General features: G+C 41.5%; 1 protein-coding gene across 3 annotated transcripts; it reads right to left on the reverse strand.

The window, feature by feature from the left end:
- Window positions 1–155: 155 nt before the first annotated feature.
- MFN1 (mitofusin 1) lies at window positions 156–24,340 on the reverse strand. Of its 3 annotated transcripts, none has more exons than XM_055817513.1 (18): window positions 24,208–24,340; window positions 23,654–23,775; window positions 22,691–22,826; window positions 20,039–20,201; window positions 19,231–19,355; window positions 17,430–17,538; window positions 14,222–14,329; window positions 13,358–13,511; window positions 13,161–13,228; window positions 8,372–8,493; window positions 6,745–6,871; window positions 6,382–6,486; window positions 5,302–5,404; window positions 4,097–4,326; window positions 3,456–3,611; window positions 2,720–2,916; window positions 1,280–1,414; window positions 156–485 (listed from the first exon to the last, which is right to left on the reverse strand). In XM_055817513.1, the coding sequence occupies exons 2-18, from the start codon at window positions 23,766–23,768 to the stop codon at window positions 416–418; spliced, it is 2,223 nt and encodes a 740-aa protein (XP_055673488.1). In that variant the 5' UTR covers window positions 23,769–23,775; window positions 24,208–24,340; the 3' UTR covers window positions 156–415. The 3 variants fall into 3 exon arrangements, with proteins under 3 accessions (XP_055673488.1, XP_055673489.1, XP_055673490.1); XM_055817514.1 differs by lacking the exon at window positions 24,208–24,340 and adding an exon at window positions 23,959–23,977; XM_055817515.1 differs by lacking the exon at window positions 3,456–3,611.
- Between the last annotated feature and the right edge of the window lie 2,169 nt (window positions 24,341–26,509).

Consider the following 26,509-nt stretch of genomic DNA (forward strand, 5'->3'; position numbering starts at 1 on the left):
CACACACGTAAGCAAAAGGAGCATCCTCGTCCCTGGCTACTTCCTAAGCGACCCAAACCGAGCCCGTGATCACTGTGATAAGCTCGCTCTCCCTGCATGAACTCCTGGATGCCAGGAAGCGAGACTTGCCACTGCTAAATACTAAAGAATACCAGTAAGCATTTGGGATTTTATTGTCAAGTGCCCAAAGAAATTTAGTGTTTAAAGGTAATTTTTAACCCAAAATCTGCAGAACAAACATAACACCCAGTACCACAGCTCTTCAGTTTGGTTCACCATCAGAATCCAAGTTTTACAACAATTAACAAGTGTTAGAATATAAATCATTTCATGTGACTCCACAGAGGAGAAGTGCCATCTGTAAATTTTCTACTTTGTCCTACAAAGGATCACTGGGGAAGTTAGCAACAATGTTTTATTTACTCTTTTGAAGAAAATGTTTTGTAAAGCGATCTAGTTCATTCTCAAGGTGAATGGCTTTATTTCTGCAAAACAAACAAAAGCAATGCATTTACTTCAATGCAGCAAAGTCACAAAGAACGCAGAATCAACAGCAGCGTTCGATTTCTGTTCCCCTGTTCCTGAAACCCACAGGTGCTGCGGCCAGAGCCTGGGACTCTGCAAGTGCAGGACGGGACTAGGGCCGCCAGGCACCTGCCCCACGTCTGTTTCCCCAAAGGCTGTGCCAGGTCCACCCAGGGGTTCCCCGGCTCTGCAGCTGCGAGGCGGGCGCTCAGCAGGGTCCGCACACGGCACTCCTGCGCCCGAGGCCGCCCACAGCCGGGGCAGCCTCACAGCAGAGCGAAAAGAACATGAAGCCAAGGCTGAGGCTGCTTCTAACTCCCCAAACCACCGACAGCGGGAAGTTTCTCTTCCATAAACACCTACTGCTGGGACTAAAGGAAAAACTGTTGCACTGAACGACTCCACAGGGTACAGCTGCTCTGGTGTTCTCCTACAGGAGGGCTCTCTGGGAAGGGGCCACCCTAATTTACCAACAGAAGATCAACGTTCCCGAGAAAGCCATCTCTCCCGCACAATAGAGACAAAGGTGAAGACAGTTTAAGAAAAAATATTTTGGAACTTTGCTCATTCACCTAGATGGGCACATACATTTAACTTAACCAGAGCTGCTGTTACAAGTCCAGAAGATTGCTACGGCCACACCCCCCTGCGCCTGCGCCTGCCTCATCGCCACTTGAAGGTAAAAGCAAGCACCAGTCTCACTGCAGTCGGCCGGGCTTGGAATGTGCTCCTGGCCCGTCACACCCAGACTTACCTGAGCTGCTTGGAGTTGCTCTGTATGTTCTCCAACTGATCTATTTCTTTGGAAAGCCTAGCAATTTCCTTTTCCAGGTTTTTCTGGGTAATATCCACCTGCTGACAGAGCCGAGCAAAGGTAGTGGCCATTTCCCTAAAGCAAAAACAATTTTGTAATTGTAATCATGATTTACAGAAGGCTGTGCTACAAATAAATAAATAAGTAAGTAAATAAAATCAATCACATGGCATTGCAGTGTGCAGTAGAACACAGCAATCAAAGTCTCCAGCTGTTAAGGGATTACAGAAGAGCAGAAAGCAGGAGAATTATGTATTTCTTAAATTAAAATAAAGAAACCTTAAACAGAAAAAATGCACCTCAGTCTATGCCAGCATAGCATCGGGCAGTTTGTCACTGAGCATCGACGGGTACAAATCTGAGATGGGGACTCGGGCAGTGACACGTGCTGGAGCAGCCAAGTGCCCCCCCGTGCAGCGCCCTGCTCACGGGCAGCGTGTGGGGGCTCTGCAGGGCAAGGAGTGCCCCCCGCTTGCTGGGGCATCCAATCCCGGTTGCCGCCTCAGCCACGCGCTCCCAACCTGAGTTCCAAGGCTCCTCTTTACACGGAGGGGGACAAAAGATCCCATTTACCACCCCGAGCCAGCAAGCGGGCTCTCCCGCAGGAGAGGAGACATCTCCTCTCTACTTCACCTCACTGCAGCACTGGTTTGAGTCCAGCTCTTCCATGTCCTCACAGAGACACACAGCTGCTGGACACGGGGATGATTCTCTTTCCTCTGCTGAAGCTGAACTTTGTGTTAGTAAAGTATTCCCTGGGCTACACAGGAGAGGTGTTCTGCACCCTGGTGATTAGAGGTCTCAATTTAGTAGGCCTAATTTTTTGAAATAATATTTTAAATCAAAAAAAACCCCAAAAAAGTTTCAACAGGAGAGGCTGAGGGAGACAATCATCACCCAGACATTAGTTTGCAGAGACAGGTGGAAGAAAAGTGTTCGGGAAAGAGACAAACACACAAAAATGGAACAGCTCAGAAAGGCTGTTAAGTTCTCCTTCTGTGCTGCAGAAGAGCCAGGACTGTCTGCTCAGAGCTTGCCCACACCAACCCCCGAAGCGGGGCCGATTCCATGCCAGTCTAAAAGCCAGACCAGTTCAGCCGTCACTAGAACTGAACCAGCTGCCGCATCTTCATAGCGCAGTGCTGGACAAAGACAGTCCGCGCCTGAAGACTCTCACACGTGCACAGCGATGGGTGCATTGACCTTCTCAGGCGGTCACTTCAAACTCCCTTACAACTCCCGCGTACCGAACGCTAAGGGACAGAGAAGCTGCCTTCCCACATCGCACACAGCCAGACCCCCACCCAGGACACCACAGAGCCGCCCTGACACGGATTCCTGCCCCGGCGAGGGGAAACACCGGTGCGGTGCGACACTTACTGCTGCACCTGATGGCTGCAGTTAGCGCTGGTAAGGCTGACGATCATCTGCAGCTTTTCAGTAGCATAGTTCACAAACTGCTGTTTAAAGGCTCTCTCTTTTGCTTTAGTGGTCCAAGTCAGTCTCTCATAAAGATACAACAACCCATACATACTTAGGGAGAGAGAGATGAGTTTCCAGCCTACTGTTCTCCAAATCTGAAAAAGAGAATTCATTGGCTTCAGTAAACTGCCCCACAGAATAAAACCTAATTCCACACCCTTTTTTAAAAAATCACCTCCATGGCCCTTTCACCAGATTGGTTTAAGAAATTATATTATTTCATTATTATTATTATTATTATTATTATTGCAGGGCAATATACCTATATTCAAATGAGCTGGTACCCTGGTGGCATGGAGAACATACAAGTTACAGAAGCCTCACTGATTTTTCAGGAAGAAGGAAAAAGCAAAGTTCCCACTAAATCCAAACTGAATGAGGCACCGTCAAATCATGTGATAATTCCGAAACTGAACACAGACATATGGCACAGAGAATACGTCCTACTATCCTCAGAGTAATTAGACTAATTTTCTCACTACAAACTGATTGTGGGTGTCCAGTGCACTACATATGCTCATCCGGCCCAGTGTTAAGTCTGTTACACGCTTCCTACGTTGCACCCCAAACAGGAAAGACCAGCTTAATCTTTGCCATCACTTCTAGTACAGTGAACGTTGCTAATACTACTTGCCACTCCGCCAACAACGATGATGCTCATAGAGGTCCGTGATGTCAGTGAAGCTAAACTCATTACCAAAGGAACCATAAAATCATCATTCGATACGTTCTCTGGAGTTACGGCAGGAACGCTGGCAGCAGATGGGGTGGAAGCTAAAGGACGAGGGATCTAGAAGAGTGGAATATGGCAGCCTGAGTAAAAAGCATTAAGGAACTACACAGCAGACTGTTTTTCATATATCCAGGGTTTGATTTACTTAAAACTCTTCAGCACAGCAATCTGAACAGTGCTCCTGATAAGCAGTGGAGGTTTTGACAGTTCCTTGCTCAACAGGGACTGGGTGAGAATAAGGGTTCTATGTAAGACTGGCTCTGCTGTAAGGATCCAGAAGTTACAAACAAAAAGGCTACCCAAAGGGTTCAATCCAAAGGAAAACAGAACTTGGGGAACAGCTGCAGAAAGTTTAGGAAAGATTTTTGGTTCCATTCTAACCCTGAATATAATCCAATAAAAACAATCTGCACCAAAAATGTTTCACACAAAAGGACTAGGGTAAAGTAGCAGCAAGCATGTGAATAAAAATCGATACATTTCTATCAAGGTAAAACAAGGCACTTAATGTCAGCCTAATCTCTGAAGTGAAGTACACTCACTTGTACGTTTGGATCTGCTAGTCCCAACAGCACTCTCTGAGCTTGTTTAGGACCCAAGAAACGGTTTACAAGCGAAGTCCATCCCAAAGAAAAGTGGAACATGATATCCTCCTGGAAATCTGCACACAGACTGTGACAGTTTAGATCATAGCTAAGGTCAAACCTCCTACACGGAATTAGCAAGTGGAGCTGATCCTGAGCACCAGAAGGCAGCAAGGGTTTCAGATTTTCTAGAATTAAAACAGAATGGTAAAGATGAGTTAACTTTAAAAGCTTTACAGCATATTCAGTAGTAGCATCTTTGTGAATGACAAGAATCTAAACTGACTGATTTATTTATGTATGTGTAAAATCGGTGGGCATTTTAGCAGTACTGATTTCTAACAGAGCAGGCAATTTAGTGCTCTAATAAAAGAAGACAGTCATGCAAAATCAACTCATTGAGAAAGCACTGCTGGGAACAATGGTCGAACTAACTGAAAGACCTCTATCAATGGTCAAAAGATAAGGATGGACCAAGAAAAAGTAGGTTTATCCAGTAGTTCTGTAGTGCCATACAGAAAAGGCAACATTATTGCATAAGGTGACAGAAGGCTTCACGTTATTTCATGATCTTGCTCTGATTCTTTCATTTATTTATTTATTATCTTCTGTAGAAACAAATGGGAAGAGCAAGATGGATTAGCAGTAAAGTTACTACTTATTTAACAAAAAAGAGACCGCACATATACTTTTGTGAAACTATCCTGTGTTTTGCACTTAGAACCTGGAGGGACCTAGGGAGGGGGTTACACTGCAGAAACATTATCTAACAACTAGTGTATTTCATGGATCTCTTGTGGAAGCCAAAAGTTTAAATGGGTTTATAAAAGGATCAGACAAGTTCCCAGAAGGCATGTCCGTTACTGCCTGCTGAAGCCATTAACCCAGGTGCAGCATCTCAGCTCACTGTCCCTGCACTGGGGATGGATCGCTCTATTTACCCTGGTTCATTATTCTTCTCCCCAAGCATCTGTTACTGGTTAACATCAGAGACAGGCTACCGAGTTGAACACTCAAGTCTTGATCTAGGATGGCTTTTCCTTTATCATTTTATAGTGTTAATGTTCAATCAAGATCAGAAAGAAAATTCTTTTAAAAGCAGGTTTTCTTAAATTGTCTTCCTCTAAACAAGAAGTCTTAACATTCCTCCTCCCTCCTCTTACCAATCATCTCCTGCTGCGACTGATGCATTGACTGATTGACTTCACTGGAGCAACGGTCAGCCAGGTTCTTTCCCAAACCATCTTCTATATGTTTGTTCAGTTCCTGAAGTTTTATAAAGAATACACGCTCATCAATTTATATTTAGCTAATCAATCACATTATACAGAGCAGAGGTATGTTAAATGCTAAGCATCGTTATGTACAGTAGCAAGAAAAGCATGTTACCATGGAAATACCATGCTTTTAAATTGCACGCTGTGACTCGAAAACCTGAAGTGACACAGGGAAGATTTGTTTAGGAAAAAGTCATCGTGAAAAGGCATACGGAAAAGTCTGATTTTCAATAAACAGTGACACTGAGAAGCATACCACTGCCATACTGCCCTGCAAAGCCGTTACTGCTGGCATCTGACGGCAGCCAATTTCACTGCTCTGCACAAAGATAAACTGACCCCACCAACGGCCACGGCGGTCTGCTCTGGAAATTTTGCAGAGCTAGGACAGCACAGACCGTCCTGAAAATGCAGCACTGCTGGCTGATCAATAAGGCTGAAACAGGCAGGAGTTTCGGCAGCCATTCAGGAGCAGCAAAGTCTGAGCGTAAGAGGCAAATGCTTACAGGCGTATACTCCTTCCAAATACTAAGTTTGAGCAGGAATTTACAGAAGCTTAATAAAAACTGCCTTTTTCTTAAGAAAAAATAATTTAAAAAACCCATAAAGCATTGAGTGTTTGCAAGCTCATTTTATTTTTATCTCTCTTTCATTTTAGGAGCAGTGAAAATTGTTTACGTAAGGTCTTTATTTACTAGAAGACTACAAATCAGGATGTCAGTTTCAGTAACCACTCTAGTAAAAAGATGATTAAACCAAAGATTAATTTCTTTCCAAAAACAAAGCTGAAAATACTTGCAACCTTTTCCAGTTTTAGGTAGACAGATATGTGCATGTCAGAAAGTAAAAATCCTGCAACGCTTAAACAAAGCGTCACATAAAACGCTATGCAAGTTGTAAAAATACGGAAGTAGAAATTAAAGGAAAGACAAAGAGCCTGGCTTCAAACCATGCAAGAAAACTTACAGTCTTATAGAGCTTCAATACTTGAGGAGAAGGGTGAAAATCTGAATAAAATTCATCAACTAGAACTGAAAGTCGGCAAATCTCATCAGTCATTGCAGAGGAAACCTGGAAGAATGCGGTAAATACATAAAATGTTTCTTTTCCAGCCAGAGTAAAACCGACTACTGCATTAACTGTTACAATTAATGATTCAATTACCTGATAGTCAGGAATGATTGCCACTTCGAGGTCTTTTCCCCCCCTTTTTATATTAGGAAAGGAACATACTAGACATTTCATGAGATGGGTGGGCACCTAAAAGAACTGCCTTAGAGAAGAGATAACACTTGAATCCAGAAGATTTTTCACACTGCCATTACTTACTTTATTTTCTACTTCCTCAGTAACACGTTTGATTTTTTCCTTAGTATCTTCAGTCAAAATGTTCATCTGATTTCGAACAAAGTCCAATCTATCCTTCTGATCTTCTCGCTCTTCCATTGAATGGACTCTAACCCGGCAGAAAAGGAAATGACCATCACCAGCAGGTATTCTCCCAGTAACGAAACAAGCCCCACAGTCAGCCACGGACAACCTAGCTGAAGGTTTACTGAGCTGCCAAAAAGAATTCCAACAGACCCTGGCCGAACAAAGCTGAGGCACTGCTTCAGAATGACTGCAATACAGGTATCAAATGTACAGGCGCATTTAAAGGCTGCGCTCATCCAACATAACTCAGATTACTGGGTTTTGATATATTTACAAAAACAGTATTTGAATCTGGAATTGTTACCACTGTACATAATTACAACTGAAAAAGGTGCAGGGAATCAGGGTTTCTTTAATACCTAGTCTATCCCGATTTAAAAATAAAATAAATAAAAAAGTTTAAAAAAAAGAGAAAAAGGGTAAGTCAGATCAAACTGTCCTACTGCTGCTCACCAGCACCACTCAATTATTCCTTAACAGTGACACGGGTCTGATGACTGTGCAAAGCAAAACAGAAACCAACCTTGTTACAGACAACTCTCTTCAGAAGTCCTCGACCTATCATTTAAGTAAAAATTGCTCTAAAATCTAAAGCAGTTATATCTCGAAGGGCCAGCAGAAATATCAAACTGCAATTCAGATTAAAGAGGGGTCACTACACAGGTTTTGGCAGGTGAATTGACAGAAGTAGAATATCAGAATATTTTCAAACATTTGACAGCATGTTTTCATAGGATCTGACAACATGAGACAAGTTAGTACATAAACAGGCAGTTTGCGAAAGCTGATATACTCGAAGATTGTGTTTGACAGGCACAGTGGAGTCTGCTGAAACATAAAGACACACTATTAACAGACACAGAAAAGATTAAACATGACAGCAAGTTCACTGTGTAAGAGAGCAACAAGAGCTAGCAACAAAAGTGAGGAAAAATACCATATGCAGACCTCAAAAAATACATGAAACTACCAGAGTGTATGAGCTGTTAACATTAGCACGAAAAGGATTACATGAGCAAAGACAGAACAAAGATATTTAAGGATACAATCTGGAAAGGGTCAGAGGCCAAGCCTCTGTTGGCTTGGGCTCCTCTCGGCCGTTACAGTATTCTAACTGCTTGCAAATTTAAGTGTCTACATCCTCCCATTTATTTTCTCAGTGTTACTGTTAACAAAAAACTCAGGTAAAGCAGGCCCAGACATCATCTCTGAAATGCTGGATACAGCTAGAAAAACTTAAAATTTCAGATATCTTTGAAAACCCAGACTGCCTTTGTAAGTCAATAACAAAGAATAACAAAGTAAACCAAGATCCCTACACAGAAGTCACAAACCAAGGACAAGACTGAGCAGTGCAAGTGAACAGTAAGTAGTAAGACTGACACGCCAGAGAATTTCTTTCTTACCAAGCGAGAAAAGTGAATTGTAAAGTCCGTAATGGCCCAAGAAAATCACCAGCATAGAAATGGCTCCTCAGAGGATGTGGATAAACCAAAGCCAACCAGCCCTCCAACCAACCTACCTTTTCTCTGCTGCCGCTACGTTTATGGCGTCCATAATGTTTTTCACAGTATCTATTATCTGTTTAGCTCTGATAGTGTGCTGTTCAAACTTGGTTTTCACGGCTGACTGCGAGATACACTCCTGCGAGGGGCCCAAGCCACAACACATTACTGCAATTCCATGCCAACACATTCAGGAATTTCACTGTCAGAAAGCACATGCTGCTAATTTTACCATGAACTTAAACCAATGGGAAATAAAAAGGGATAAAGTATACAGAAATTAAACGACAACAGAACTGAAATCTTAAATGAGTCTACAGCAGCAATCTGTACTTCGTGTTCATTCACAGTAATGTGCATAGGTCTTTATTCTTTTAAGATAAATCAACAGTGTAAAGAAAAAAAGAAAACTTGGATGAAACATAAGATAAATCTAGCTCCGCAAAAAAATTTTCCAAACTATCTCTTTGGAATTATATCTATCTCCAACATGAATGCTGGCAATATTGCCTGACTTGAGTTTTCCTTGTTGCAACAGATTTTCTTAGTTTCAAGAGGCAGTTCGGTCAATACAATTGGCATGCTCATGTCAATTCTGACCATCCAGGAACAAAATACACAATTAGGAATAAGAAAAAAGGATTATCTTATAGGATTAAAAAGAGTTGTTAAACAGTCCTTAAAATATTAGCTTATTTGCAGATTATTAAGTGTAGATGAATAAGTAGAGAATGCTCTAAAGATAGGATTTCTAATCGATTTCCAATATTGTACAGTGATTCAGAAACTACAGGATGCTGACTGAAGAGATATACAAATGTTCAATTTGGGCACAAGCAAATCAGCTGTGATAAACCATAAATTAAGACTGTGACTTTTTCCAAGCAACTGCGCATCCTGAGTTACGTAGCCAATTAAACGCTGCTAGAATTCAGCCTGCACTAAGTCACCACAAAGTAGCAGTATCTTCATGTTTGAGGGGAAGAAAACAAGCGGCTGGTTTCCTTATATCAGAACTATGGGGTTTTAAAATTGTTCTCAATCTATGGATGCACCTTTCGTAGCACAAACAGGTTTAGGCTGCTTCTAAAAGACTTGCCTATGACCTCAGCATAGGCTGTAATAACAAACTTCAGCTATCTAAAAATAATAGATCAAAACAAAATAAACAGAATGGGTAAAATATATTCCCTGTTCCTCGACGAAGCAGATCTAGAAATCAGCAATGAAAGGCCAGAGTTCCATAAGTATCAGCACATTGTAAGAGCTAGACTAGACACAGAGGAAAGAGTCTTCCCAACATTAGTATGCGGTAGGTAAAAGGATGACAGTCACTCACAACACAATCAGAAAATCCAAGTTAGAGCACTAGGAAAAACACAAAGGTTAGTTAAAACAACTGGGAGAGGTAAGAGGGGGACAGCAGCAGTTTTGCTGTTAGGTCTGTAAATAAGTATTTATCAAAACAAAGAGAAATAGTACGTTTCAACAGCGTAACTAAAACCATTACCTTCCAGCCCACTTTCAGTACAGCAAGACAGACTTAAAGAGCACAGCTTATGACATTCCCGAGCAGTGTCAGGGAAGGACTGTGCAGTAGCGTGCTAATCCAGGCTCCCTTATTCGCTCCAAGCTACAGCCAGAACTACTATCCTGCCCTGCCTCCCTTCTCCACTTCTCACCACACCGCTTCTGTTCCCAGTTTTTGGGAGAAACTTTGGTTTTGAGTAGAATATCCACTAAGGACTGCTGCACACCGAGCACCGTGCATGCACTTCTTTGCTGTTTCGATAAAGCGTTTCCATGTATCTCACTGTAAAATTTCAGAAGAAAGATACAAGGACTACCCTCTGTTATTCCACAATATAAAAATTCAGAACTGATCCACTAATTCAACCCTTCAAGACTGCTATCTTTTTTCCCTTGTTGTAATACAGTTGACATACATAGTAAGTTCACTTTTTAAAGCTACTACGTGAATCTCTAAAATCTGAATTTCACCACTGCTTACAAGTGTTTCTAGTAATGCCTGGACCAGTTTTTCTTCTAGCAACTTGAACCACCCTGTGCTTTGCATAAAAACATGTTATATCTATTTTTGTAATGCCGTTTGCCCTCACACAGAAGTTTACAAACCTGTCCAAAATGGTCCAAATTTTTCCCGTATCACAACAGACTAGCACCAATGGGTTGTTTCTAGATTTTGGTTTTTTGAGATTCTAGCCATACTGAGTTCATATCAGTCCTTGGATGAAAGGCTTCCCCCTCAGGGAACTGATACTAAGATCGGGAATGTGGAAGTACTGGTGAAGTTAACAGTTCCTCTTTTCAGCCCACATGGAAAAGAGGAAGCAGCTGTCCAATTTTAGTGAAGAGACAAGCAGGGTGAGAGAATCCAGGAGGAACAAAACCAGCACATACAGCCAGTGGGAACATGGAACATGCAGACAGGTTTATAAATGAGGTGACGAGGTAGCTTAGAGATGGGAACTGGATGAAAGAGTGTGAGAGGTGTTTGGAAAGTTTGAGCAGGGCACCTGAACAGGGACAAGGAGCTAAAGGCAAGACAGACTGAAGCACGGAAGGGGTCAGTGTCTGACGAGGACAGACAGAAGCATCTGTGCTCTTGGCCCTTCCTTGTCACAGGCTGGAGTGTAACCCAACAGTCTGGGGACTTGCAGCTCCTCTGTCAGGAACTGGAGTCAACGCAAAGCACTTTAGCCAGCAGTGCTTACGCTGTACTCACAGCTGCACAGCATCTGAATTCGGTCTAGCAGCGCATAAAGCATGATGTATCAAGTAGGATTTCATTCCCAGACTGAATACAGAAGAATTCTACCTGATGTATGATATTCTTCATTAATGTATGAGCTGGTATAGCCTAGCGCTGGCAAACATAACTGATGACAATAATATGCTGATGTCAGCTACTTGATCAGCTCAAGAGACAGTAATCCGAGTATTATAATGGTCTGAAGATTTCAGACCTGGTGAACTTACCAGCCTTGATTTAAAAGCATATAAAATGCTGTATCATTAGAAAATTGCCCGCAAAACCTGAATGTGAAAGAGGCTGCAACATCAGACACTCAAAATTTAAATCACTTTGGCAATCTTAATTTAGCACATGTTGGCATGCTCTTAAGGTGATGTGATCACACTTCCTATTCAAAGCCATTCATTATGATTTCAGGATGAAACATGGCTGTGCAGGGAAAAACATTATATAATCCACTCTCACTGTTGGGAGTCGGAAGGTGTGCAGCAAACAAAACATAATGTGAAAGAGAAAAAAGTTTTAAGGCCATACAGTGCTGTCACAGAATTGGTTTTTATCCCAGTCTCCCAAAGAAATTTGTCACAGTTGTGACCTTGTGATGGATGCTTCTCATTTTAGTGGCCAACTTGAGACTGTAATGTGTAATTTACAGATGTGCTGAGCACTCATAGCATCACATAATTCAGTAAGCCATACATTCATCTTAATCTTGAAATATCCTAAGTGTTGAGTGCTTAACTGTAGTTGTAAGAGATTTTGTCAAAAAAGCTCTGTGTACAGCAGATGGCAAAATACGTTAAAGAACAATAACTGGTTCAGAAGCTTTGTTTCCACTTTTTCCCTACTATAATTTTAAGGACAAAAATCACAAACAAAAACACGTTTGGCTACCAACTAGTGACACAAGCAAGAAATTTCATGCCTCATGGACTCAGGCCCTGCTGGTATTCTAAACCATTCATTTCAACAACTCAGTCATCTATCGTAAGAGTGTCGATAATGATTAAATTTAAACTTTAGTCTGACATTTTCTTGCTTATGCAGGACCGAATCAAGCTATTATTTTAACACCTTTTTGATATACGCACACCACTACACAACTCTGCTTTGCTAAGGTCAAATGAGTTTGTTGTTAATGCCAGAAGAAACACTTTACAGATGCAGTTAATCTTTTAAAATATACCAAACAAGGAATTAATGGTCCAGGAATGCAAGAGCAGTCCTGAGCATTTATTTGCTGTATACAAACTACAGTCATACTGTTCAGGCTCACGTTGCATGAGATATGCTGATACATACCACACAAACCCACAGAGGCATACCCAAGACGCCTCTTTAAGATACCCAAGAATGGCTTTAATTAGTTATCAAATTCAGCAAGACAAATGGATCCTATCACAAAGAAACCACCTGACTAGCTAGTCCTACTTCTCAAGAAACTTTAAACTCCAGCTATGAACATAGCTAAACTGCAGTTGAAGCACAGATTCTGTACAGCAACAAGGATGCAAAACCAGGGTTAATATTTAGAGTGTCAGAGGTAAGTCAACAAAGGTCATAGTTCCAAAACCCTGGCTTTAACAATGCAATTAAATACTTAGGTTTACATCGGTGGAACATGATTTATTACTATTTGTGTCCTGAATTACAACATTAATTACAAAGCTGTAACTAGAACAAAATAAGGCTTACTATATGCCAAGCATTTCACCGGCCCACGGCTGTAAGACATACACACGTCTCTAAGGGCATCATCTCTTTTTATGTAGACTATATTGCTACTGAGATCTCCAAACACGAGCAAAGAGTTTTGGTCCCTTCCCTCAATTCTTTCCAACAACTACATCTTACTCAAGGTGAGAAGAGATAAACGGAATCCACAGATAAGGCAAAGCTGTCAGACAGTTTAATACTTTACACTCCTCCACTTGCTAACATGGGTAATGTTCAGAAAAACTAAGCTAAGCGTAAACAAAAGCTACCTTAGCATTAAAAACCAGGCAGCCTAAAAAGCCCATCATAAATACCTCAAATATCTGCTCAAAATGTTGAAATTCCTGGAATCTTGTTTGAAATCCTTCAGCAAGTGCTCCACCTGTGAAACATAACAGACCGTAAGGGTGAGAGGAATACGTCACAGCAGTGACTCTATCTTAAATATTTTTGTTTATCAGGTTTTATGACACATTTCTGTATTTAAGGAAAAGCAAGAGTTCCTACACACCACCCTCTGGCATTCCTTGGGCCTTCTGCCTCCTGGCACTCAGAACTTCTTTTGCTGAAACAAAAAAGATGCGATTCCTTGCTTCTACAGGATCAATAACTTTGAGTTCATCAACTAGAAAAGTCAAGCAACGCTCCATGTGCTGCCTACGCACCTAAGGAAAAGGCAAAAAGCTCATGAGAAAAAGGCAAAAATTGAGCCATCATCAAATCTGAATGTCAAGAGTCAGAAACAGATGCTGAACAACCCCTTAGGTAGCAGACGCCTTCTAATCCTATTGATGCAGCCAGCTGCTTTTAACCACTTAAACAACCCTGGAAGCAACAATACTTTCTTCTACAACTATCTGTATTTATGTAAGTGAGAGATCTCATTCAGTTACTGGGGTAACCGCTTCATTCCCCGTGTACAGAGGAATAAGTATTACTGCAAGCTAGGTGCCGCTGGAAATACCTGAAGGGCACACTGAACTGTTGCTAACACTGTACTCTGCCAGCTAATCTACGCATGTATACATGTATAACCTGTACCCTCAGGCTGCGTTACCATTACAGAAACTAAAGGTAATACAAAGATTTGAAACAAGCTTAACCGCGGAGGAAAAAGGTTCTAAACAAGCTTCCCATTGCACTACCTGCCTGCATATATTGCAGGTTGCTTTGTGCTGTGAGCAAGGAATACATTACTTCCATTTTCTGACCAGATAACTTATCCTTTTATTAATAAAGGCAAAGCTGGTGTTTTCATATTCATAACTGTATCAACTAGGCAATTTAGTATGCTTGTATGTGTGTGGAGGCCTTTTCTTTATTTATTTGCATGTTTAAAAAAATCAACCCCAAAAAGAGCCATCAAATCACTCACATCTTCCATATATTCTGGTTCTGATGCAGAGGCATCCCATCTGTTATTCAAGATGAAAATGTTTGGCTTGGAAAGTCGTTCATTCACTTTATGGAAAAAATGTTTTTCCTAAGAATTAAAGCACAAACAGAAAACTCCCCAGACATCCAGAATCACACATTCTTCTGTAACATATTTTGAAGTTAATCCAGCTTTTAAAATATTTACTGAAAAGAATTCATTATCATTAAAAACCACAGATAACCTACACAAAAGAGGACTTATGATAGTCCAAAAGTCATCAAATGTCTAAAAAACCAATGCCAATGCTAGAAGATACTGCAAGCTTCTCTAAAATTAGGTGCAAATACAAATTAAGAAAACTTCCAAAACAAATGGTTTAGAAAACACTGGAAAATAAAAGTCTATTTTTCTATAAAACTATCATGTCATTCACTGTCTTGTTTTTTTTCCCTCCTCCTTTCACTCTACCTACCACAAAGCTTCATGTCCTTTGATTGTTCTGGCCCTCTATTACATTTGTTCGCAGTTGTGAAAGGCTCAAAATATTGTTGGGGAAGAGAGGGAGGGAAAAAGAACACACAAAATACACTGTATCTGCTCATTTCATTTTTTAAATAAAGACAACTGGGCTAAAACTTTGAAGTCTTCCTTACGTGAACTACCAAGATGCTCCTGTTCACCTGCCATATCCAAAAGACCAGCCTCTAACTACATTCTTCAACCAGGCAATATCAGCTTGAACTACAGACAAGCTACATTTTCTATACGAGGATGTATGGCTTGAGCCACAGGAAAGTCACTGCTGAATGTTTTAATCTTAAACATAAAAGACATGCATGCACCTGAAAATGCATTTAGGTCCCTTGCCTGTACCTACCACCCATCATTGCTGTTTTCACAGTCACCACAGGTAAGTTGTGGAGTGAATCTACACTCAGCACAGCTGAAACAGAAGAGACCCCTGTGCTGCCATAAGCTTTTTGAATCTGCAGCAGGACACCACCACGTGTTCTGGACACAACACTGGAGATACGTTAGTCTCCATCAGCCAGGGAGTAAGCATTATAAACAAGATTACTGCTGCAGAAAAACACATTTATGCAAAAAATCTGTGGCTGTGTAGCAGCTGCCAAGTATTCTCAAATCTGTTATGCTAAGAGGTAAAAAAAATGCCCAAGGAGGATGAGAATATTGTTATACACTTTATCTGAAGGATAAACTTGTGTAGATGGAGAAAGAAACTACCATTTTCCACAATGCAAAGCAAAATACAAATGCTTCAGAGTAAGCAAATGCTTTACAGCAGTTACATAACTGTTAATAGCAACTTCATTTCTGTCTACCAGGCTGAAAAAATTAAAGAGGAGAAGGAGCAAGAGAGCTGTTTACTGAGCCAAAGCCTAAATCACAACTCGGATCTGTTTCCTTTCCCTCCAATACACACCCTGGACACTGGCAATTTCCAGATTCTAATAATTACAGGGTGCTCAGTATTAAGTGAGGATTTATAGGCTTGGCAACCAGAACACCTCAGCAAGACTTTAATGCTTGAAACAAATTGCAAGACTAACCGAATCCCATTTAGCAGGTTTTAGCCATGCCTGACAAGAAGAAAGTTTGGCCAAAAATCACATTCAAAAGCAGAGTAGCACTTCTGTGACTGGGTGTTTAGGATCAGACAAATACAAAATTAACAGAATCTTCTAGCAGACATACAGCCTATTAGTCTTTCCTGCAGATTTATTATGTCAGTCAGATTGGTTTTAACGGTTCATTTTCCTGAGCAAACTTGGCCTTTTCTCTGTTACTTCATTACACCAAACCGAAATCTGGCACACAGGTCCCTTTTGTTTCCATGTTCCTATATAGTAATGAGATGTTCACTGAAATCTTATCTTTTTTAATTCTTCCTTTTTTTTTTAATTGAAAAAAAAACCCAAAAAACTAAACCTACTATGGTATGCACATAATCGCAACGACTTCTAGGCTCCCTCCATTCTAAAAGCCAAGAAGCGTCCCTCATGAGATAATGGTGAAGATAAAGCCATAGCTGTGCCAAATCCTCTCTTTCCCTTGGATGTTGTCAGTTTTCTTTTTTTCCCTTTTAAATCACAACTCTTTCGTATTTGAGTCTTTGTGGATTTGGCTCAGAAGATGGAATGTAACGTTTTCAAACTCATTTTATGTTCTCAGATTTCTACCAAACTATTCTGCTTTGCTAGAATTCAAGGAAATACTGTCTTTGTACATTCAGTTCTTTTCATATTAAAAATTGCCTCAATAATTAGAAAGGTCAGACACTGCATGTCAGAACTATGCTCAGAACAATCAGAACACTTCATTTGTCTACAGCAGGCTTAATAGGAGTCTTCAAGAGATTTCTCAGTAGCATTATACCACATTCTGGCAGTCACACTTCCAATAACTTACACCGATACTGTCTGCATTCACAATACTTGGTGTAGCCAAAACTGGAGATTACTACAAAATTAAACCAAATCTCTGGTCTTGTATTTTGAGTACCGTAACAGCTCCTTTGTCCACCCTGCATGCTCTTCTTCTACAAGCCATGCAATATTTAGGCTGCAAGGTATATAGAAGTCTTTTCTGTCTTGAAACAAGGCCTTATAGAATAAAGATGTTAAAACTTCTTTTGCTCTCCGTGTTGCACAAAACCATGCAGTGTGAATGCTTATTGCTAGCCTTCTTCAGAAGAAACAGCCCAATGAGGGGAACCTGTAGCACTTGTCCTCAACACAAGGTGCACGAAGGGAGTTCACCCTCTTCTGAGACATGAACACAGGAGGAACAAGACAGAAATTAACTTCCTTCACCTGCTTTGTGTATTTTACGGAACTTCTGAGTATGAAATAATCCATAATTTATTTCTTCAATAATACAAGTGTCTTCAGCTGACAAATATCAACAAAGTACTACATCATCCATTTATCAAAAAAGAAACCGAGACAGAAAGGACAAACATGATGCTCAAATCAGAGTAAGCAAAGCTGGTAAGAAACTTGGTTCTCCCTTCCCTCGTGAGGAATATACATTGTTTCTCACCTCCCACCCCCAAATCCTATCCGCAAGATCTAAATGCAGTGATTCATGGGAGCTTCAGTAAAGGTCTAAGAGAAGCCATTTCAGCTACAGAACTGCTGAATATTTAAATGAAAGAGTGACATAAAATCATTGCACATCATACCGTGTTCATGAGAGTCGATTCAGAATTGGCAACCAAGACAAACACATCAGCATCTAAGCAGAATTTATCAATCCAGCTGTCCAGTTCTGTAGTGACATCTGTGCCAGGGCTGTTGAGAATAAAAAACACAACCCCATATATACACAGCGAAGGAGTATTCAATTTTTATAAAGTGATAAAAATAGAATGGGATTCCCTAAGGGCCTTGTAAGACGATACAAAGTTTTATATCTTTAGGCTGATCCCAGCCTCAAGCTTAAGGCAAAACTAGCAAAAGCCAATTACCACTTAGCATTTGTCAGTCACCTGCTCATTGGACCATCTACATATTCCAAAATGCAATTTCAAATGAATAACTATGCAAATCATAATTGCCAAGAAAAGCGGCAGGCAGTCCGTCAGAAATCCAGGCGGTCTCACAGAATGGTCCCCCCCCTCCCTGTATCCCAAGTTTTAGATTTTAATCAAGGTCGGCTGTTCACAAAATATTTCTCCATTAATAAAAGCCTACTTTAAAGTGATACGCTATGCAACCTGCACATGGACTTCATAAGAAACTAAAATGAAGTTAAAACTAAAGTGCTGTCAGTTTTCAAAAAACAAGTGGAATATGAGCACAAGGTCATGTTTGCTGCTCAATTATTGCTAGTTCAAATTTTCTCTAACATTAAAAAAAAAAAAAAAAAAAAAAAAAGAAGAAGATTATTTTCTCCTTCCAGGTACCTGTTCTCTCAGAATCCAGGCTGTTTTCCCTTTACATTTCACCTTTAGCAACCAAGACTGTGCAGATCAAATCAAGCCTGTATCACAGCTATGCAAGCCCTGGGCTCCCATCACTCTTGGACTACGCACGCATCCCCAAGGAGACAGGGTAACTGTAAGCTTACAAGTCCAGCAGTGTATCACACCAACCACCTCTCCAGCCAGCCCAGCTGGCTTTCTCTGTGGCTAACACAGGACCCGAGTCTTCACCCAAGAAAATAATGACAAACTTCCAATGATTTCAAAAGTGCAAGATCAGAGACGCAACAACAAGCACTACAATTTATCAGAATACACTCTGGGTGTTATTTTTCTGGATATGAAGAAATCATACTTACAAATTCACGCATACTTAAGGGAATTACTCTCAAATTCAATTTATACTGATTCACATATTAGGTATAGATCACCTAATAGTTTGAAAGAAGTATTACCAGGTCATACCTCAGTGGCCAGAAATACAGGCATTTGACATAGACAAAGCAACAGCTTTCAGAATTCTTTAAACCCACAAACTGTAGGAAATGCTAGCCCAACACATATGTGCACACAGCCAACATAATCACAATTACATTTTTAGTAACAGTTACGTTTTGAGGTCACTCATTACTTTGATATGCAGGCGCTGCAACTCTTACCAGCAGCTTTTCAAAATGAAGTTGAGATTGCTTACATTTCACGTGATCAGTTTAAAGACAGGAGATGGGCAACAGGTTGCTGCTGCAACAAAGCTATTCACACTTCCATACTGTTTGTTTTAAAGGTAAAAGCATCCTCAGCCAAAGCTAGTCCCTTGTTAAGCTCAGTCACAGGACACTTGTCTGTTCCAACTGCTACAAGGCCAAAATCAGTAAGGTGATGACAGGCACCAGTACATACAAAGGAAAAAACTCCGTACTCAAGAAAAAAAAAAAAAGAGCCTTTCAATAATTTGGCAACCTAACAACCAAAACACAATTAATCAGTAAACCAGCCTCTTTTCTAAACATTATAATGGCTAATTTATTTAAGAAAACATTTACTAAAACAGAAAACATACCTGTCCACTAAAACCAAATCGTCTCTCAGCAGGGCACACTTTGACTTGGGCCAAAAGACATGGACAAGACAGCCAGCTTTCAGATCTTTATCCATGTGAAGTGCATGAGCAAGCTGATTGACTGTCTATAAAGAGCATAAACAGAAAACCAACATGAATATGCACCACAAACAAGTCTGTAAATCAGTCTAATTCGGTTCTCAAGCAAACCTGGCCAGAATCTAATCTCGAACAGGATAAGAGAGTTCATACTGCCTCATGGTACATATCTGTGGGTTTGGTTTTATTGGGGTTTTTTTAAGCTCTTAAGACTCACCAGCATCTAATGAACAAGCTGTGCCTCAAAACTCAGACAGGAGTTTCTCTGGAGCCACAAAGTGGTATTCACTACAGGGCCAGAGTGTGCGATAGCATTTTAATGAATTTGCCTCAGTTTATTAAATTATTAAACAATAAATTGATTAACGTATCAATATCAGCAGTTAAATATGCCAAGCACCATAAGGCCAAATGAGAGTCACATTCCAAATCCTTAACAAATAACAGAACTTACTCTTAGTCCTATAAAAAAAAAATTTTAAAAAAAATCACTCAACTTACACTATGCTACGAGACACATGTTAGCTGTTTCTCTGAAACAGCCAAGAACAATTGTGAAGTAGACCATGTTAGTTTGTTAGTTACCCCCTTCCTAAATAAGAACTTAAAAATGCAGAATCAGGTAGTCTTACAGTTTAGTTAGACTGGAAATCATTGTCTTTTGAGAAAGTTACTGTGAAAAGTACAGTTAATCATTCAAAAAACGTACCTTGACACTCTTCTTTTCATCTGATCCTTCTGTCATAAGATAAGCTTTATCTCCATCTGTCCCTTCCACACTGAGAAAGCAGTTAGTTGTATGGCCAATCCCACTAGGAAGTACCTTATCCCACAGCATTGCGTTAATGACTGAACTCTTCCCACTGCTCGTTCTAGAGGGATAGAAAATAAAAGCATGGTGAGGACACTACAGCAGCATTAAACATACCTTTGTCTTGAACTGAATGCACCACCATTTAACTGCGTCAGACCCACACGCTGCAAGCTGTTTTGGGTGATAAGAGCTTCAAGCCAGTACAGCACAGCTTGCCAGGAAAGAAGAGGGGTATACAGGAAAAGTTCATCTGAACAGCAATTCCAAAAATCTTTCTTGGTATCAACATTGCTTACCCAATCAAGATAAAACCATTTTCATTTGCGTAACGCATACTGGCTTAACAGGCCCAACCTGTACTGGTAAGTATGCCTTACCTGGTATATCTGAATCCGTGCAAGGAATTTGTAAAAGACACCGGCTCAACTTTGCTACACCAGCAAGAGCATCTAGCATAAAAAGATGCCTTAGACCAACTTAAAACTATTGCTAAATCACAGCACCCTGTTCCACATCAGGGGGCAGCCTGCTCCCTTCTTTGTGCCAGCCCTAGCATTCCTGAAGAACAGAACAGATTGAAAATACATGTAGCACTTTGGGCAGTATCATGTTCTGATCAGACAACTCCACATTCCTACTCACAGGAAAGCTAGAAGAATTCCAGCGATGCTTGAGGAGGACACGAGGAGAACCCTGCATGACAGGGGCAGGGACGAACTACCCTCTATGGTGGCAATCTATGGTGACTCCTCAGAAGGTTCACAAAATTACCACCTCAGCAACTTAACCTGTCTTTAGAGTAACATCTCATCCTTACCAGTCAGAAAGGAAATGCTGCTTCTGATTCAATTTTCCAGGCATGAGATGAGGTACAAAAGGGGCATCGTTGTACTACTGCCTTCAGGTACATTTCACAACACAGCTGTCTGGGAATTCTCCCCACAGCCAGCAATGACAACTCAGAAAAAATCAAAAATTCAAAGGATGATGATCTCACTGAATGAATATTCCCAAAGTAAGACGCAAAACAACATGCAAAACCCCCTCAGATTTATTTTTGTGTGTAATTCTTATAATGCAAATGCTGTCTTTCATAACAGAACTTAGCCTTGTCCTTATTTCAGAAGGAAGAGGTAGCTAAATTAACCAAAACCCTGTTGATTAAAACGAACCAGTCACCAGTTCAAGGCTCTGCAAGGACTCGAAGTTCTCAGTGATGTCCTACTTCACACTAACCCTCTACCTCTCACCCATAGATATTTGGCATTTAACTATTACACAACAGTATGCAGTTGCATAGACTAGAACTCATTTTTCTGTCACTTCTAGAAGTTGTTCAGCACTCACTGTACAACAATTTACAAATTTATTCAAGATGTCAGAGTTAAATTCTTTTTCCTGCTCTGAATTTCTAACCTTTGCAAAAGCAACATTTATCACACAACTTGTAAATGTATTCGACTTTTAACTCTGTGAAACATCAAGGCTGAGACATAACTAATCTCTTTATCCCAGATCCTTTTATTGTTTTTCTCTAAAGAGCTGAACTATTTTTAGCAAAATGAAGGTAAGTTCACCGTTGTACATATTTTTTTCAATACTACTACAGAATTTTTAGAACTAAACCGTGAAGACTCATACTCCAAAAAAATGAGGTAACCACATGCTTCAATTTAAGCACAGAAAATCAACCTTCCTGAAGCAAAGTGGACAAACAGACCCCAGACTAACCAGGCACATAAAAACATGCGAAAGCACTGCAACCGTACCCTTTTAGAAGGACTTCACTATTTTATATCTGAATTCATATTTGGTAAGGTGGATTTTCATCGTCTTTTCTACAACCTCCAAATTTTATATATGCAAAATGTTTGACGCTTGGTCTGTAATAATACCACCAAGGACAGTGAACTAGAACCGCTTCCAAGTAGTGATTCAGGAAAGCAGAAATTCATAGCTTCATTGAGATTGATCTGTTAGCCCTACCCTACACTGTTAATCTTATCCCTTACAGTCATCACGCAGATCTATCAGACTAATTATGCAACCAACAGGGCAACCCTCTCTATTTTTCTTCAGCTGCTTATATATGGAAATATAAACAGCTCAAAGTTTAGGTTTTCCATACCTGTGATCAAATACAAACATTCTCAACAGTAACAGTCCAGTAAAACACAAATATTAAACAAACAAAACCACTACGTTAAAAAAAGAAAAGCCATTCTACAGAAGATGATGAAAAACTCAGAACTTCCTAAGTCAAATAACGGATCTATACAGGATAATTACTTTACAGTTTGCCAGTGAAACACATATAACAAAATACACATATTTAATCTACAGTCACAAAGCAAGATGGCATCAAAGAAATATTCGGCATCAATTAGGTAAGAGTGAACATGGTTTTATGTATTCTATTTCAAACAATAATTCTATGATGAAGCACTAATTCCAGTGCATTTAAATGAGAAATACAAACAAAAAGCTGCAAGAGGAAAAAAAAAAAAAAAAGATATCAAATTAAGGTCTGGTAATTATGTTCATTACCTGCCAAAAAACGCCACTTTCATGTGTCTCCGTGAAAGCACCTCACCAATGACTGCTAACTTATTTTTATATGCCTGTATTTCTGCTAGTTCCTCTTCTGTTGCTACATGTTCAAGCTCTGGGTTCCTGTATGTTGCTACACATAGGAAAAGAATAACATAAAAGCAATTGTGTACAGAGTAGGTGCTCCAGGATAAAAGATACAGATTATCAGTACTTCACATGCCAACAAAGACCTGTGTAAATTTTAATTATACAGCGGTAAGAAAACAAAACAAACAAGACCTCACTACAGACACTGATATCAGCCCTTGTCATTTGACAGCACTTGTGACATCCTGACATAGAGTATTTCAGATTAATCAAAAATCTAACTGCTGGATTCAATAACCCTGTGAACACAGCCCACTGCACTGATTTGTCCTGCCCTCTGCAACACCCGCTTCCTTCAGAAAGGAAAACCAGGACCCTCTCATGGATACACCAGCTAGGCTGGGCTGTCTTCTCCCTGCAGAGTTCACTGGGGTGATAAGCAACCAACTCCGTGTGGCGACACAGGTGCCTCCACGCTGCTAACACTTCTGGGAGCGTAACCGGTGGTTTTTTGCATTACATCATGTCGATCTACTTTCCTGCTGAATAATGGGAGAACCTGTTTGTCCTTTCTTCTATACAAAAGAAACCACAACAGGGCTATAAATGATGGAGTGGTTCAGCTTTCACCCTCACCGACAGCAGACTAGGCTACTGGCCCAAGCAACGCAATCAGCTTTCATATACAAACCACCCTAGGCATTCCTCCTAGCCTAAGTTGAAAAAAATCAATGTCAAATGAAAAACGTGACTATTTCTGAAGGTGTTATATTTACACAAACAGCACATTGATATATAATGTACACCGTGCTGCTGTAAAACATACTCAAAGCAACAGACAAGACCCTTGCATTTACAACGAATGCTAACCTTCCACAAAAGTTGCTCCCTCCGTGACATAGTCTAGCAGCTGGTCGAAGATGGCAGTGATTGTCTTTTTAGCCAGCACAAAGTGCTTCAGCGGAGAGACGGCAGCTTCTGCCATTATGCAACTGTTTAGAAAGTTACATAAAAGTAAGCAAAACATTCGGTACCCCCATCTACGTGAAAAGTCATACGCTTCTCACCCTGTCTTGAAAAAAAACACAACCCCAAACCAAGCAAACCAACCCCTAAACCACCGTGAATGGCAGCAGGCCTAGCTCACGCGGGTTTTACCACCCTGGCAGACCCACCTCCTCCCCTCACCACACGCCCCGACAGCAACTCGCGAAGCCCGGGGGCAGGTTTAAGGAGGTTTCGTGCGGCCTGTCCCGGGAGCACGAGACTTTCCCCTCACACCCCCCCGGCGCCTGGAGAGACGCCCCGCGGCTCCCCTCGGCCGCCCCGCAGGCCCTGCCCCCGCCGCCGCTGAGGGGACGGCGAGGGCCCGCTGGGTAAGGCCCGGGGCCCCCCCGCGGCCCTGCCCGCCGCCGGTCACTTACGGAGCCCCGTCTCGCTCCGCCGTTACTCGGCAACCGCCGCGCCGCCGGCGGGGCCCTCCCCGCCGCCGCCTCCTCCTGGCCCGCCGCCGCCGGGACGGGGGCGGACGCCACTTCCGCTTCCGCCCCTCCTCACCCCGGATCCGCCCGCGGCGGGCGGGAAGGGGCCGCCATTTTTAGTGAGGGCCCAGCGGGGCGGGGCGGCCGCCATCTTCAGCGAGGGCAGAGGAGGAGCGGGCAGAGGCGGGGGGGCCGCTCGTGAAATGGAGGCGGGCGCGGGCCGCTATGGGCAGCACCCCCGGCAGCGGGAAGAGCCGGCTCAGCCCCCCGCGGCCGGCGGCGCGGGCCCGGCCGGCGGACGTGCCCGAGCTGAGGGGCGCCGGGCCTGGCCGGGTGACCGCGGCTGCCGCGCTGCCCGGGGCCCTGGGACAGAGCCAGGGAGGCAGGGCTGCGGCCGGGGGCCGCCTCGGCGCCCTGCGAGTCCGCTCCAGCGCCAGCGCTGTACTCCGGGGAGTTAAAAGCACGGGTAATGCACACATGGGGTATGAGAGCGTAAGAATCAGAACCACCGCACGCAACGAAAATTAATGACATTTAATAAACACAGAGAGCACGTTAGTTGAGAATTACTAACTAGATGTATTTTAAGTTCCTGCAGTAATTGGGGGGATTTAAACTTTGTTTAGAAGTCAATGATCTTTACTGTAAAAAAAAGTTCCTTTGTTCAGTAACAAACATGATCGGGGAAGCTGAAATACACAACACAACCTGAAGGCTCAAATGTCTGAAACCCAAATAATCCAATACAATTTACTTCCAAATACAAAACAGCTCCAAAACCCAGTAGTGATTTTGTATAGCTTCTAGTTTTACTGCAGGAACAGCATTCTATGAGCCTCGCTGGTATCAGTGTAATGAACAACCGAGTGACACACAAAGTGACTCAGAGGAAAAAAAAAAACCAAAACCAAATAATACTGACATACTTCAATTAGTACAGTTAATTTCTCTCATTCACGACTTGGCTGAATTGCTGAAGCTACAGGGTTAAGGCAGCAGTCTCTGGCAGTACCGGACCAGCCGCATGCCCCTGCTCTTGGTTCACCTCTGTGCAGCAATCAGCGCACTGACCTTCCACTTATGTGCTTCGCATAAACAAACCAAACTTTTGTCCTTCGATGGGGACAACACCCTGTCCTTGGCACACAGTGATCACTTTTGGCCTTCCAACTTCTAGAGAGACTCCACTCATTACCTATTTTTTGTGCTACTTAATCTCTTTCTCCTTTTACCATGCTGATCACAGGGAAGCCGATACCCTACTTGCATTCCTGCCAAGGTAAAACAAGGCAAGCTACTCCTCTCCATTTCAATTTACTTTCTGATAGATATTAAATAGAAAAATATTAACATTAGTTCCTTATTTATAAAATCCAACCTAAGAAAAACTTGAAAAGGTGTCCTAGTTGGACCCTGTGGGGTGAATTTTTAGTTAGGAATGATTTGGCTTCGTAGCATTCCTACGGGGTGTTTTTTTCATTCCCAGTTTAGAGATTATAAATAACAGAACTCCAAGATAGACATGAAGTTACTCAGGAGTCAACAAGCAAGTTTTCAGTACCACAGGGCTTGTGCTTTTACAAAAGACCACCTTTCCTGTGTGGGACAATGCTGGTTTATAGGAACATACGCACTTAAGCCCACTTATTTTGTGGGTTTTGGTTTTCTTTTTTTTTTAATGCCTTTTTTTCCACTTCTTGTCACTGTCACCTGGAGCAGCTTTCTCTAGAGAGCTCAGTCTTGCCATTCCACCTGTGTGTCATCACCAAGAGCAGGGTTTTAAGAGAAGCAGCTTTCCTCCCCCCACCCTGATATACACATATGAACAAAATTAACTTTCCATATGTAAAATAATCCTTATTAGTGCTTTGTTAACTATATTACTGCTACCGTTTCAAGCCAGCCAGGATGAATGTGCTCAAAATAAGAAATGCAAAATTCTACCACAGACACCGTCATTCTCTATACAACAGACTAATAAACTACAGTCAGGGCACCATCAGGTTGCCCTTTTCAGTGACTGCATGGAAGATTTAGTAGTAAATCAGCACTTCAAAATGATGAAAATGGTCTTGCCTGCTACAAAAAAAATACACACCAACTAGTTCATAGCAGACCTTCCAGAAACGCTTCTCTAGAAATTGGAACACTCATAAACTGACTATATTCAGCCAATTTTTATCCTTAGCTTTAAAAAGCAAATGCAAAGACCTTTGCACATTCTTGAAGCTGATAACACCAAATC

This window comes from Falco peregrinus, chromosome 12 (genome assembly GCF_023634155.1).
Source record: "Falco peregrinus isolate bFalPer1 chromosome 12, bFalPer1.pri, whole genome shotgun sequence".
NCBI lineage: Eukaryota > Metazoa > Chordata > Aves > Falconiformes > Falconidae > Falco > Falco peregrinus.

Bases quoted from the DNA above. Each gene is read 5' to 3' on its own strand.
- MFN1 (XM_055817513.1), bottom strand. From the start codon at position 23,768: ATGGCAGAAGCTGCCGTCTCTCCGCTGAAGCACTTTGTGCTGGCTAAA. The intron at 13,229-13,357 runs GTGTGTAGGAAC...TATGTTTCACAG, and splicing joins CCAAGGAATGCCAGAGGGTG to GTGGAGCACTTGCTGAAGGA. The intron at 8,494-13,160 runs GTATTTATGATG...GGCCCCTCGCAG, and splicing joins ATTTTGAGCAGATATTTGAG to GAGTGTATCTCGCAGTCAGC.